Source organism: Sinocyclocheilus grahami, unplaced genomic scaffold, assembly GCF_001515645.1.
Source record: "Sinocyclocheilus grahami isolate Dianchi unplaced genomic scaffold, SAMN03320097.WGS_v1.1 scaffold1210.1, whole genome shotgun sequence".
Lineage (NCBI taxonomy): Eukaryota > Metazoa > Chordata > Actinopteri > Cypriniformes > Cyprinidae > Sinocyclocheilus > Sinocyclocheilus grahami.
In genome coordinates, this window is record NW_015506389.1 from 227,923 (window position 1) to 243,411 (window position 15,489).

Sequence of the window (15,489 nt, forward strand, 5' to 3'; positions counted from 1 at the left end):
GCACTCTAAATGTGCACGCGCACTAATCTAACCTAATAGACTTCACGTCATGTGTGCGTGCACTCTCTGTAGGTGTGTTTTGTTTGGATTTGATTTGGCAATATACTCGATAATGTCAAACCGCACATCGTAAAACAACAATTACGAAATGTGTAGATTCGGTGGCGAACGCTGTTACCTGCAAACTCCGTCCCACAGGCTTTACAGTGATCGCAGTGGACCGCATAGAACCATTTTCATAGCGGAGCCACTAGAAGTCTTTCAACCACTCTCTCTGAAAACTGTATGCCTTCTATTCGGCTGGTGGATCAACATTCATCACATGATCGCTATCACCAGCACCATTATTTGTAACTTTAGGTGGTTCACAAAATAAATCTGTCAGTGTTTCTTTTTTTATTTTCTCTCTTCTTCAACCCTTTACATTCCCCGCGGTAGTTAGCTCCCTGTCACCTGACGGCGGAAAGCAGTGACTGGGTGATTAACAGCTAATATTAACCAATCTCTAATCTGCATTAAAGTTAACAATGTAAAGATGAAGTTTAATTGGTTATGTAGCCTAACGTTTCATAGAGCGGCAGACAGGTCACCGTATCAACACTCAGAAGGCACATACTCTGAACGCTTTTAGAGAAATTAAAACAGGTCGCACGACAACAATTATATGCACTCGCATAAATGCTCCCAAATATATTTTGAGGTCACACAAATTAAATTTCGAGAGCATATGCGACCAAAATGGTCGCAATTTTGAGCCTTGTAACAAGGTAACTGTGTAGGGCAAGCAAGCTACTGCCAAACCAACAGGGGCAGGTTTATGCAGGAAGCACAGCTTTTCCAAATGTAAACATCTAAAATAAATGAATAAAGATGATAAATAATATTTTTTCACAAATTCTGTATTGTGTATTTTCTGGTAATCAAATGAACATGCAGAACATGAGGATTTGTATTTAAATAGTCTTTTTGCAATTTAATATTCACAGACACTAGTCTATATGATGTGAACCGGGTCTTCAGGAAGCAGAAATCTAAGAAAGCTTCCGGCCCAGATGGTGTTTCACCTGCCTGTTTAAAAGTCTGCGCTGACCAACTGGCCCCCATCTTCACACAGATCTGCGCCATTACAGCTCGTACCTGTGTTTTGGTTCTGATTATCATATTTATCGCGCTGAAATCATGCTTTTTAAACCATATTAGTTTAAACTGATATATGGTTTTCTGAGTGCACACATCCGAAGCACACGGACAGAAAGAGGCTGCCACAGCATGTGAGTATTAAACTAAGGTCTCTTTCACACACAAGTTTAGGTTAAAAACACACGAGTTACAAAAACAGTCGGTTATGTCTGCACTCGTTTTTTTTCAGACGCTTGCAGAAAAAGGCTTACCAATACAGGTAAGGTACCAATTACCTTTGGTAAGCCTTTTTCTGCAAGCGTCTGAAAAAAAAATGAGTGCAGACATAACCGACTGTTTTTGTAACTCGTGTGTTTTTAACCTAAACTTGTTACTGGGTTAATCCTTTTCACGTTTCCTTGGTTGGTAGATGCAGCGGGGACCTGATTATAGCACTTAAAACCTGGAAATCTTCATCATATGTCACCTTTAAAGGGTTACTCCACCCCAAAATGAAAATTTTGTCATTAATCACTTACCCCCATGTCGTTCCAAACCCTTAAAGGCTTTGTTCGTCTTCGGAACACAATTTAAGATATTTTGGATGAAAACCAGGAGGCTTGTGACTGTCCCATTGACTGCCAAGTAAATAACACTGTCAAGGCCCGGAAAAGTATGAAAGACATCCTCAAAATAGTCCATCTGCCATCAGTGGTTCAATCTGAATTTTATGAAGCAACGAGAAAACTTTTTGTGCGCAAAGAAAACAAAATATCGACATTATTCAACTTTTTCTTCTTCTCCGTGACACTTCCTGCAAGCGGGTTCATGAGTTCACGAGCAGACCACGACGCATGCGTGCAGACGAAACACGCCTCAGAAGAGCGCGCCTCAGATCACGTACGACTAGGGTTGGGTATCGTTTGAATTTTATCGATTCCGATTCTGCTTATCGATTCCGATTATTTTCGATTCCAATGTGATTAAATAATGATATCAAACATTTATCCTGTGTCTCTTTTTTGCAAACCATTTATTGTAGCTGAATACCATGAACAAAAATCAACAGGCTACATAAAAGCTTGGACTCTTTAAGAGCTGTTTGTGTGCGAAATAGAACGGCATGATTCTGGATAAATTTATTTTTTATTTTTTTCCCCCAATGGAAACATTAGAGAACTAAACAAAATCGCGTGGAATTTATGAATGAATTATTAAATTACTCCCTCAAGATGTACATGTTTCATTACTGGATGAATCAGAGGAATCTCTTGTATGATTCAAAGACAAATACTTTCTAACAGCCCCTTTTCGCCACCTACTGGCGTAACAATGTAATTGATAAATCTTCAGTTGAAGTGTCAAATTACTTTTAAAAGGTGATTTACTCTATTTTAATTGCTACCATAGATTTAAACGTTCAAATCACACTGGTGTGATCGTACTCTGCACGGACGAACCAAGTGATCACAACATTGATCGCACATGTCAAAGGTTGAGGAATGAAAGACGAATCATTGTAATTTAGGAATAGAATCACATTGGCATTTGAATCGTGTTCGCGATCTTTAACGATCTATTAAATTAAAGTGCTTTCATGCTGGTGGTGACGCCTCTCTTGCAACATGTTTAGCTACTACGAATATTATACTTAGCTTTTTTTGGCTTCTGATCGCAAATGTAGCCAAACTTTGGAGCGCTTAGATTAGCGAGCAAGGTCCTGGCAGATCGCTAGGTCCGGTCCTCACAGATGACGAAAAAAAAAAAGCGCTTAGGAATCGATGGGCTTAATCAAAATTTTAATTTGACAAGAAGTATCCGACGCATGCGCCGTGACCTGCTAACCTAGAGGCCAGTGTGCGTCTCTTCTGTGTGTGTGAACACAGCGCCTTCCGGGTTCTTCGTCTGTATGCAAAGTCGATATTTTGTGATTAATGACAATTTTATTAGAGTAACCCTTTAATGATCACAGACCTGTCACTCTCACATCTGTGGTCATGAAGTCATTTGAGCGACTGGTCCTGGCCTACCTGAAGGACATCACTGGACCCTTGCTGGATCCTCTCCAGTTTGCCTACAGAGCAAACAGGTCTGTGGATGATGCAGTCAACACTGCATTGCATCCTGCAACACCTCGACAGACCTGGGAATTACGCAAGGATTCTATTTGTGGACTTCAGTTCGGCTTTCAAATACCATCATGCCTGACCTTCTCTCAGACAAACTGACACAGTTCTCTGTGCCCACCTCCATCTGTCAGTGGATCACCAGCTTCCTGACAGACAGGCAGCAGCTTGTGAGGCTGGGCAAACACACATCCAGGACTATCACCATCAGCACTGGCGCCCCTCAGAGGAATCTCTTGTATGATTCAAAGACAAATACTTTCTAACAGCCCCTTTTCGCCACCTACTGGCGTAACAATGTAATTGATAAATCTTCAGTTGAAGTGTCAAATTACTTTTAAAAGGTGATTTACTCTATTTTAATTGCTACCATAGATTTAAACGTTCAAATCACACTGGTGTGATCGTACTCTGCACGGACGAACCAAGTGATCACAACATTGATCGCACATGTCAAAGGTTGAGGAATGAAAGACGAATCATTGTAATTTAGGAATAGAATCACATTGGCATTTGAATCGTGTTCGCGATCTTTAACGATCTATTAAATTAAAGTGCTTTCATGCTGGTGGTGACGCCTCTCTTGCAACATGTTTAGCTACTACGAATATTATACTTAGCTTTTTTTGGCTTCTGATCGCAAATGTAGCCAAACTTTGGAGCGCTTAGATTAGCGAGCAAGGTCCTGGCAGATCGCTAGGTCCGGTCCTCACAGATGACGAAAAAAAAAAAGCGCTTAGGAATCGATGGGCTTAATCAAAATTTTAATTTGACAAGAAGTATCCGACGCATGCGCCGTGACCTGCTAACCTAGAGGCCAGTGTGCGTCTCTTCTGTGTGTGTGAACACAGCGCCTTCCGGGTTCTTCGTCTGTATGCAAAGTCGATATTTTGTGATTAATGACAATTTTATTAGAGTAACCCTTTAATGATCACAGACCTGTCACTCTCACATCTGTGGTCATGAAGTCATTTGAGCGACTGGTCCTGGCCTACCTGAAGGACATCACTGGACCCTTGCTGGATCCTCTCCAGTTTGCCTACAGAGCAAACAGGTCTGTGGATGATGCAGTCAACACTGCATTGCATCCTGCAACACCTCGACAGACCTGGGAATTACGCAAGGATTCTATTTGTGGACTTCAGTTCGGCTTTCAAATACCATCATGCCTGACCTTCTCTCAGACAAACTGACACAGTTCTCTGTGCCCACCTCCATCTGTCAGTGGATCACCAGCTTCCTGACAGACAGGCAGCAGCTTGTGAGGCTGGGCAAACACACATCCAGGACTATCACCATCAGCACTGGCGCCCCTCATGGTTGTGTTCTCTCCCAACTGCTCTTCTCCCTCTACACGAATGACTGCACTTCAAAGGACCCCTCTGTCAAGCTCCTGAAGTTTGCGGACGACACTACAGTCATCGGCCTTATCAAGGACGGAGACGAGTGCGCTTACAGACAGGAGGTTAAAGAGCTGGCTGTCTGGTGCAGTCACAACAACCTGGAGTTCAACACGCTCAAAACAGTGGTGATGATCATGGACTTCAGGAGAAACCCCCCAGCACTCCCCCCAATCACCATCATGAACAGCACTGTGGCTGCAGTAGAGTCATTCAGATTCCTGGGCACCACCTTCTCTCAGGACCTGAAGTGGGACACTCACATCGACTCGTGATGTGAAAAAGGCCCAGCAGATGTTGTACTTCCTTCGTCAGCTGAGGAAATTCAATATGCCACAGGAGCTGCTGAAACAGTTCTATTCTACTATTGTTGAGTATGTCCTGTGTTCATCCATAACTAGGGCCTTTTGCACCACAGGAACCTTTTCATAGTACCAGAACTAATTGTGGAACTACCCACTTTTCGGCGTGTTCGCACCACCGGAACTGGGAGCGATTTTAGTACCGGACTGCCTTTTTCGAGAACCAAATTAGCTCCTACTCCAGAGCAGGGTCTAACCAGCACAACTGGTACTAATCGTGACGCAAGTAGACATTGATTGGCCAAACGCGTACAAAAACACCCTCACCCACCATGATTTAAAACTCTGTGTAAACATACTGTAAGCATGTCAATTTATTTCGCAAGCATGGAGAACAGCGATAGATGGACGGACGCTGAAGTGCAGGCACTTGTAGCAAATGTAGCACTGCCAGTTGTCGTTGGAGATTCTTAGTCCTCCTTTCTGTTCTTTCAGTCGCTTTACGTATACGTCGACATTCCATGTCCATTATTGTGAAACCCACGAGACACAACAAAAACACAGGTCCGATCACAGCGTCCTCCATCCTCCTGTTGTTGTTAATGTTGTTCTTTGTTTCTGTTGTTGAACACTTCCTAGTACACACTGTCAGTGCGAATGCAACCCTTTAAATGGTACTGGGAAATAGTTCGCTCAAAATTGTCCCAGTACTTTAGTACCGTACATTTAGTTCTGGAACTAAAGCGGTGCGAAAGGGCCTACTGTTTGGTTTGGTTCAGCTACCAAATCTTCCATCAAGAGACTACAACGGACAGTCAGGACCTCTGAGAGGTTTTCCGGTGCCCCTCTGCCCAGCCTCCGACATCTTTACATCTCCAGAGTGAGGAAAAGGGCTTAGAAAATCACCTTGTACCCCTCACACCCAGCCCACTCTATCTTCGAACTGTTGCCTTCTGGTCGGCGCTGCAGAGCACTGACCACCAGAACAGCCAGGCACAAGAACAGTTTTTTTTCCCGCAGGCTATATTCGGCCTAAACAATTAAACATTCATAATTATACATCGTCCATCACAACTGACATTATTTATAAACAGAATCCAAAATTTGCACACTTGTAAACTGCACACTTTGTAAATAACATATCTGTACATTTATTTAAACAATTACAATGTTTTTTTCCTATACTTCTATTCTGTATATAGTACATTTAATTCAGTTTTTTTCTTATATTAGTGTTATATTCCATCCCTACTGTGTTATTCCTATGTATGTCTGTACTTACTTCTGCACTGGAAGCTCCTGTCATTAAGTCAAATTCCTTGTGTGTAAACATGGTAATAAAGCTCTTCTGATTCTATACCGCGATTTGATTTAAGTGTACTGACTTTATTTTTTCAACAAAAAATAAGACCAAGTCCATGAAATTTCGCGTTATACAGAAAATTAAGTTTTTATGACTGGATTCCGCGATTCTGTCCATCTTTTCTGCATCATGGAAATCATAGGGCCCTACTAATGTAGCAAACAAGTATGATAAGCTCATTGTGAAAGTAAAAGATGGAGACATTGTTGTTTATTTACTTTAGCATTGAGTCTCTCCAACTAGGTGATAACGTAGCGTTAAATCACCATTCAACAGGCTCAAGCCACCACCGCAGTGCCGTCTATTGGACTGCAGACTGGTACTAACTTTTCAATCTGCTACCTTACTGCCTGTGCTGACCATAGACTGTAAAAAAAGATGGACAACGCGTCTCCACTTCCTTCCACTATAGAAAAGTGAAGCCAAAGCATCTCAATATGGCTGCTGCCCTCTTGAGTAAATGACGTCATTTGGAGCCAGAGTCTGCACAGTAGAGATTTGTTTGGAGCCAGAGTCTGCACAGTAGAGATTTGTTTGGAGCCATAGTCTGTGCAGTAGTGTGGTGAGGTGGAGCCACGGTATCAAAGTCCCGCCCAAACTCTCGCAGACCCAATAAACCATAACAACACGCCACATTTTTATAGCATCAAATTTCTAGCTAAAATCAAACTTATCACAAAAACGAACAATTGAACCCATATAAGTGTGATAACTACCTTAAATTACCAAAACCATCTTTCGGAAAATTGTATTGGAAGTGTAATACATTTTTATTTTTTTTTATTTTGACTCCAGTCCCATTCGTTTACATGGAGAGGGTGGGTTTATGACCTGTACTGCAACCAGCCACCAGGGGGCGATCATAGTGTCCGCAGCTTCACTTTTGAGGATGTGTGAGGCACACCCAGTGCTGACACACAACAGGACACGACAAAGTGACCGTTGTAAATCTTTTGTACTTTGTGTCAGTACCTCATAAATAGAACGTGGCATCAGTTTACTGTCGGGATTTGTCGTGTCGTGTCGCGCCAACATACAACATATAACTGATTTTAATGGGTTCTATTGTATTTTGCCGCGGCGCTCGCTTCCGGTGTAGACACCCAGTTAGGAAATGTGATGTAACCGATGTGATAAGCATGAGTTCTAGGCCACGGTGAAGCCGGTATAAACACCAGCATTGACTGAGTCGCCGTGATCAGCTCCGATGGCCGTGGAGCTGTAATGCGCCACAGACGCGTGCCATGATGCGCAAATCAGCTCTAATGTCACTGAATCTGCTGTTAGAAATTAACCATCCATTCATCATATCATGCAAAACTAAGAATTAGAATCATTGTAATGTGACCATCAAATATAGGTGCAGGTGAGTGGTGAGCGGATAATTTGAAGCAGTGGACTGGGGTGAAGTTTGAGCCAGTGTTAATTTTGTCAACGATGAAAAATATTCATTAACGAAAAAATTTTCTATGACTAAGAAGAGACGTTGACGAGCTAAAACTAATATCTAATGATAAAAACTATGACGAAATGTTATATTTTAAATTTTTTTTATTACCTTTTTGCTAATAATCAGTTAAAATGTTTTCATTACCATTTTCATCAGTCATTTATAAACATTGAAATTATACATAATGCAATATGAATTAAATTAATTAGTTCTACAAGTTGTTGAAATATTAAAGGGGTCCTATTATGCTCTTTTACAAAGTCTTGATTTTGTTTTGGGGGTGTACTAGAACATGCTCTCATGCTTGGTAGTTCGAAAAACGCATTATTTTTCACATAATTTACGTGATTAAAATACCTTTCTCCCCATCCTGGCACAAACGGCTCGATTAGTTCCGGCTTTGATGAAGGTCCGCCTTCCGAAAAACAAAATGTGTTGTGATTGGTTAGTTGTCCCAGTGCGTTGTGATTGTTGAACAGCTTAGATGGTGTTTCAGTACTGCCACGCCCCCTTGCTCCGTCTTTCAACAAAAGCTTTTTGACGAATCCGGCAGGCACTGTCCTCCCTCATGTTGTGGAAGCTGTCCTCAGTAAAATGCTCAGCACACAATAGCAAATTGGGGTTATAATGCTCAGGGACGGAGTTAAAAAATAAATCGCAACCACTGTTTCCTGACATCATCTGCTTTCGGAAGCCCAAGGACGTTTGGGCACAGAGGTGAAAAAAACTGTGTTTCAGGCGGTCGCGCACCGGACGAGAAGCACAGCGTCACGTCGCGCCACAAGCTTTAAAATTCAAATACATTATTTTCTGTGAGTGTAGGCACAGCGGCGGCGCCGTTCGGCATCTGTCCGCGGCACCCAGCTATGTCGTGTTATACTTGTAAGAATTGTTCTAGACATGCCGAAAATTTGACGCTACAGTACAGCAGCTCTTCTTCTTGGTTTTCTCTGATGCACTAACTCTGCAGCAGCACTTCTTCTTCGTCGTCTCGTCTGATGCACTCACTCAACCAAGCGTTCTAACCACAACCTCGCCCCTCCCCACCCCCCAACCATTCGAATTTCTGTAGGGGGGAATTATTTTTAATGATATTCTAATGGGCCGCTTTGTGATATCACAAAGCCCGGAAAACAAACGCTGTAGTCCAAACGAGCCGTTCGTTGTAGTTCTTGAAAAGGGATTTTTTAAAAACGCAATATCTCCCTTTGGGGTGGACTTTGAGATTTGTAACTTTCTAGGTCTTTTTTATGCCCAAACATACACACTACACACTGACTAAAAGTGAAAAAGCATAATGGGACTCCTTTAACATTTAAACAGTGACAGTTTAACCTGTTTTCATGATAGATCTATTCAAACATGCATTAAATAATAAAGACAACAAGTTAAGTAAACATATAATGAAAATTTAGTATAGTTAATATATTTAGTCCTCTAGAGGAAACGATACAAAATTACATTTATGGTTTGAATTTCTTTATACAGTTGACAGAATTCTAAAGCTAAGACTTTGTTTCATATCAAAAGTATCAAAGCACAAAGATATTTAAAGAAGTTTTGTTCAGACATCAACTACAGAAAACAGCACAGACTAAAATGTATTACATTACTGAGACAGTGAAAAACGCACCATCAGAGAATCACTATTTATTTGAGGCCCGTTTAAACTGTTGGCTGAAACCTGAAATTAATTTTTGGACAAATATTTTTGGTTGGTGAACTTTTGGTGGCGCATCACTATTTCATTGTGTTCAACTGCAAGTCTTTCGGTAAACGCTCAAATAACACCAAAGGCTGTCAATTTCTTCTTATGAAAAAAATGAAATGTTCTTAAAATATTTCCTAAGAATGATAAATAATACTTGCAATTTTTTTTTTTACAAGAATTGCACTTTGGGGCATTCATTTGAACTTGATACATATGAATTGTTTTATCTTAATACATTTCTTAACATTTTTATGAATCCAGCCCCTGTATCTTGAGGTTTACAAGGGCTTCACTGTCTGATTTCTGAGACGTAAAACCCATTCTCATCCTGAACGCAGAGCTTCATCTAGATTAATTGCTAATTCTCCATTATCCCTGCAGGGAGGGGAAGTACGGCCATGCTGCATGCTTTGGCCTGCAGCCCGGCTGTTTGCTCTCAGACGGGACCAGGCAGATGGCTGTGGCTGCCATGGTGGCTAACTTCAGCAAGCCCACCACAGATGCGCCGTCCCTGCTGCAGCACGATGAAGTGGAAACGTACTTCCATGAGTTTGGACATGTGATGCACCAGCTTTGTGCTCAGGTCTGAATAAGGCTTTCAGTGAGGTTTAGGTTGCAACTATTTTGCAGTCTAGTGCTGTCAAACGATTAATCACGATTAATCGCATCCAAAATAAGTGCTGTGTATAGTTTTTATATATATATATATATATATATATATATATATATATGTACATATATATATATATATTTATTTTATCTTATTAATTTGTGCTGTGTATAGTTTTTATATATATATATATATATATATATATATATATATATATATATATTTCAGAAAAATAGGTTATGTTTATATATTAAATGTTTATTCATAAACAATATGAATATAAATATAAACATGTAAATATTTTCAAGGTATATACTGTATGTGTGTGCATTTATATATACATAATAAATATACACAGAACACATATTATGCAAACAAAAACTTGTATTTTGTATGCGATTAATCATTTGACAGCACTATTGCAGTCTGTGAAGTTTAAATATGGACATTCTTCTGTTCGTTCAGGCTGACTTTGCGATGTTCAGCGGGACTCATGTGGAGAGGGATTTTGTGGAAGCTCCGTCTCAGATGTTGGAGAACTGGGTCTGGGAGAAGGAGCCCCTGCAGCGCATGTCCAAGCACTACAAAACAGGAAACCCCATTCCAGAGGAGCTTCTGGACAAACTCATCAAGTCTAGACTTGCTAACACAGGTGACCATAGAACACACATTGGTCATTTCCGCAATATAAACGGAAACTGATCACACACTAGCTACAAGTTAATGCAACAAATGTTTATTCTGTTTGCTCACACTTTCCTAATCTTATTTTGAACGATTGGGTAAATGATTTTTTGAAGGAAAAAAATTGTCACTTTATTTTAAGGTGCAATTCTTGCCATTAGCAAACCATTAACTACGACTTTTGCCTCAAACTCCTAATTTGCTGCTTATTAATAGTTAGTAAGGTAGTTGTTAAGTTTAGGTGTGGGGTAGGATTAGGGATGTAGGGATATGTGCTTTATAAGTACTAATAAACAGCCAATATGTTAATAATATGCACGATAATACACAACTAGTTAATAGTGGTCCCTATACTAAAGTGTTACTAAATTGTCTTTGTAAGCTGTTTTTTACAATGCAATAACGCTGAGATCACTTTCTGTTCTGGTTTGTAACGCCCACTTTTCACAATTTAAAAAAGTCCCGTTCCTCAACATTTCTCTGACCTACTAACTTTTTCTTCCTGTTTTTCAGGACTGTTTAACTTGAGGCAGATTGTTCTGGCTAAGGTGGACCAGGCTTTGCACACAAAGAGTGGGCTCGACCCGGCTGAGGAGTATGCCAGACTTTGCCTGGACCTCCTGGGAATTCCTTCCTCGCCAGGTGAAATGAGATTTAGGCCTCAGCAATAAAATAAAAATCCTTCATTTATTTATTTTTTTAACCCCTTGACGAATATTCAGTATGCAATTGCTCTGCAATGGCTTAAAGGGCAAATAAATAGAAAAATATTTGTTGCAATATTGTACAGTATTAGAATATTTATGTAGTATGCTTAAAAAAAAAGGTAAATAAAGTGAACATCACTGTAATGGTTTACCCCAAATCACAAATAAAAAAGGAAAATACATTACATCTTAAATGAAGATATGTTCATTATAATGTTCATTACAATATACAGGTGTGCAAGTACAATACAATATAAGTGGTGCACATGCACGACCTAAAAAAAATAATAATAATAATTTCCTATGTAAATAAGTTAAGACCGCTCATTTGAGTTCTGACATGGTTGACAGCTGTTAATGCACAATCACCGTTTTAGATCGACTAACTGTAATATTGTATAAGATTCTAAATGAAAGCATAAATGTGACCCTGGAGCACAAAACCAGTCATAAGTAGCACGGGTATATTTGTAGTATTAGCCAACAATACATTATATGGGTCAAAATGATAGATTTTTATGGAATATGGAAGATCATATTGCATGATGATATTTTGTAAATTTCCTACCATAAATATGTAAAAACTTAATTTTTGATTAGTAATAAGCATTGCTAAGAACTTCATTTGGACATTTAGATTTTTTTTGCACTCAGATTCCAGATATTCAAATAGTTGTATCTCGGCCAAATATTGTCCTTTCCTAACAAACCATACATCACTGGAAAGCTTATCAGCTTTCAGAGGATGTATAAATCTCAATTTTAAAAAAAATGGACCCTTATGACTGGTTTTGTGGTCCTGGGTCACAAATATTGGCTATGCGCTGTCGGTTTCAGAGCGGAAAATGCAAAATATTCACTGACGCGCTTTACTCAGCAGCGCTAAAACTGGCAGTGCATTTGCCAGCAACTCACCAAAATAAAAGCTTTCTGATTTTAGGTTTGTGAATTATTATTTAAAAAAAAAAAGTAAATATTAGCATTTAGCATTGTATTTTTAAGTGTACTATTAAATAATTGTATTTTTATTTAATACTCCTTTTTTATTTTCAAATATAGTAGTATCATCACACTTTTTTAATTTGTTTATTATTTTATTTTAAAAATAAACAAAATAAAGTGCAATAATACTATTATTACTGTTAATTCATTAATTGTTTTATTTTTTTATAGTTATATTTAATGGGTCACATTGAGCAGTGTGAGCACCAAACCAAATCTCCAGGTGCTCTCATGAGAACCAGACCAAAAAACGTATGTGCACCCATGACAATATATTGTGAAATGGTTCCGGTGGTGATACTGGTTGGAAAGATCTTTCAGCCAATCAGATTTGAGGACCGGAACAAACTGTTATATATGCATTTTTTATTGTTATCAGCACCTCCTCATTCTTATTTTTTCTTGTTTTTTTTGGTGTTCTTACAGGGACAAACATGCCTGCTACCTTCGGTCACCTGGCAGGAGGATATGATGCTCAGTACTACGGTTACTTGTGGAGTGAAGTCTTCTCCATGGATATGTTCTATGCCCGTTTCAAACAAGAAGGCATCATGGACCCTAAGGTTAGATTAACCAATAGTGCTTGTGAATCCTGTGTGTAAATGTCCTTTGTGTCTACTCATGTTTCTGTGTTGTCTCGCAGGTGGGTCTGGACTACAGGAAGTGCATTCTGAAGCCTGGAGGATCTGAGGATGCTGCTGACATGTTGAAGACGTTCCTGGGAAGAGAACCCAAGCAGGATGCTTTCCTTCTCAGCAAAGGACTCACGGTTGAGCTGGAGCCGGGCAAGCCCTGCGCCTGCTGACTGCCTGAATGTTAGGCTAAGCCCTTAAAGCCTCAGACTGATACCTCCTAAAAAAAAACAAAAGCTTATTCACTTATCACAATAGCTTTCACTATGAAAGTTTGAAGCGTTGTTTTAAAATTGAAAATTGTATTGACATCTGTCTAAAAAAAGTTTACAAATGACACTCTTGTTGCGTTTTAACTGTTGAGCATAATGAATTCCCTGTGGAAAATGCCTTGGAGCTGCTTCAGTGCACTCATAACACATAAATCGGCTGATGTCACATACGGGACTCCAGCTACATGATTAACAGCAGGTCACCAGACAGCAATATCTTTGCTTTGTTTTAATGGGAGATTCTCACCAAAATCATGGAGAAAAACAAGAAAAGAAAAAAAAGAAAGAAATTACATTTTGCATAAAGAAAGCTTTAAAATATATGTTTTTTTAGCTTTAATTTTCTTCACCTGTGACTTTGACTTGACTTGACATTTGACTTGAGTTTATTTTATAATTTCCTTTTTTTCTTAATGGTCATTCTATAAACTTATAATACACTAAGGGGTAATACTTCAATGTGATAGTCCACATTAGACATTTTGCTAACTATAACAGGGTCTTAAAGGGTTAGTTCACCCAAAAATGAAAATTAGCCCATAAATTTCTCACCCCAGAGCCATCCTAGGTGTATATGACTTTCTTCTTTCAGATGAATCCAGTCGGAGTTATATAAAAAAAATAGTCTTTGACCTTTCAAGCTGTTTCATGGTACTCAGCGGGTGTTGCATGCATCAGTCCAAAAGCAGTTAAATAAAAAGATCAATCCATAAAAAAAAAAGTGTCTCGGTTCTGGGGGTGAACAAAGGCCTTCTGTAGCGAATCAATGCTTTTTAGTAAGAAAAATAACCATATTCAAAACGTAATAATCACTTTAATGTAGCTTGCGCTCACAGTTGTACACGGAAGCAGTTCCGGGCGGATGACGTATGAGGTCGGCTCTGCGCATGCGCCGCTCAGATGTGACACACGCGGAAGCGCAGGGTAGAGATCAAAACAAAACACCGGTCACTTATTAGAAGTACAAAACGAGGATTTGTAAAGAAGAATGTCGGAGGATTTCGATATAAGCCAAGAGACTGATTTTCCTTTGCTAAAGTAAGGAAACTTTGCTTCCTTTGCTCCTGTAAACAAACATTGGTTTTTACGAGACTCACCGGCGCATGCGCAGCGCTGAACTCATACGTCATCCGCCCGGAACTGCTTCCGTGTACAACTGTGAGCGCAAGCTACATTAAAGTGATTATTACGTTTTGAATATGGATATTTTTCTTACAAAAACACATCGATTCGCTACAGAAGGCCTTTGTTCACCCCCAGAGCTGTGTGAGACACTTTTTTTTTTTAATGGATGGGTGCTTTTTATTTCACTTCTTTTGGACTGATGCATGCAACACCCCTTGAATGCCATGAAACAGCTTGAAAGATCAAAGACAATTTTTAATATAACTCTGACTGGATTCGTCTGAAAGAAGAAAATCATATACACCTAGGATGACTTGAGGGTGAGTAATTTATGGGCTAATTTTCATTTTTGGGTGAACTAACCCTTTAAGTCTTAAATTTAGTTGTATCAAATTTAAGGTCTTAAAAGGTCTTAAATTGTACAAGAAAGTCTTAAGGTCTTAAATTTGGGAACGGAAAGACCAGAATTGCGATATGGCTCAATGTGAAGATTAAACTTCAAAAGGCTATGATTTCATTAAAGGGGTCATATGATGTTGCTAAAAATAACATTATTTTGTGTATTTGGTGTAATGAAATGTGTTTATGCGGTTTAAGGTTCAAAAAACATTATTTTCCACATACTGTACATTATTGTTTCTCCTCTATGCCCCGCCTTTCTGAAACGCGAGGTGTGCTCTGATTGGCCAGCTATCCAGTGCGTTGTGATTGGCCGAATACCACAAACGTGTGACGGAAATGTTACGCCCCTTACCCTACTGTGATGCCCTGTCCGGCCGTAGCGACGAGACAAAAACATTAAAACCCATTATAAACGAGGCATTTGTTGCATCCAGTGGGGACATAATTACGGATTATAATGATTTATACTGTATTTTTACGTGTTGCAACGCGCTGCGTAAACATAAAACCCTGTCTGCATTTGTGATCTGAGAAATGACAAACAACAAGTGCTACTCTACACTGCTCAAAACTCACGTTTGAAT

The 15,489-nt window shown here is 39.5% G+C and overlaps 1 protein-coding gene and 1 long non-coding RNA gene across 4 annotated transcripts in view; both read left to right on the forward strand.

Annotated features, from left to right (window-relative positions):
* Positions 1-13,624, forward strand: part of LOC107568058 (thimet oligopeptidase-like) — a 29,311-nt gene extending 15,687 nt beyond the window's left edge. For all 3 annotated transcript variants that reach the window (XM_016253905.1, XM_016253906.1, XM_016253907.1), the window contains 5 exons: positions 9,853-10,054; positions 10,547-10,733; positions 11,279-11,407; positions 12,901-13,037; positions 13,118-13,624. In XM_016253905.1, coding sequence (XP_016109391.1) covers positions 9,853-10,054; positions 10,547-10,733; positions 11,279-11,407; positions 12,901-13,037; positions 13,118-13,279 — 817 coding nt within the window. In that variant the 3' untranslated portion in view covers positions 13,280-13,624. The remainder of the gene's footprint in view (positions 1-9,852; positions 10,055-10,546; positions 10,734-11,278; positions 11,408-12,900; positions 13,038-13,117) is intronic.
* A 104-nt stretch (positions 13,625-13,728) lies between these two features.
* LOC107568057 (uncharacterized) lies at positions 13,729-14,912 on the forward strand. The gene is made up of 3 exons (XR_001606702.1): positions 13,729-13,891; positions 14,297-14,302; positions 14,903-14,912. It is a non-coding gene; the product is annotated as an uncharacterized lncRNA (long non-coding RNA).
* Positions 14,913-15,489: the final 577 nt, after the last annotated feature.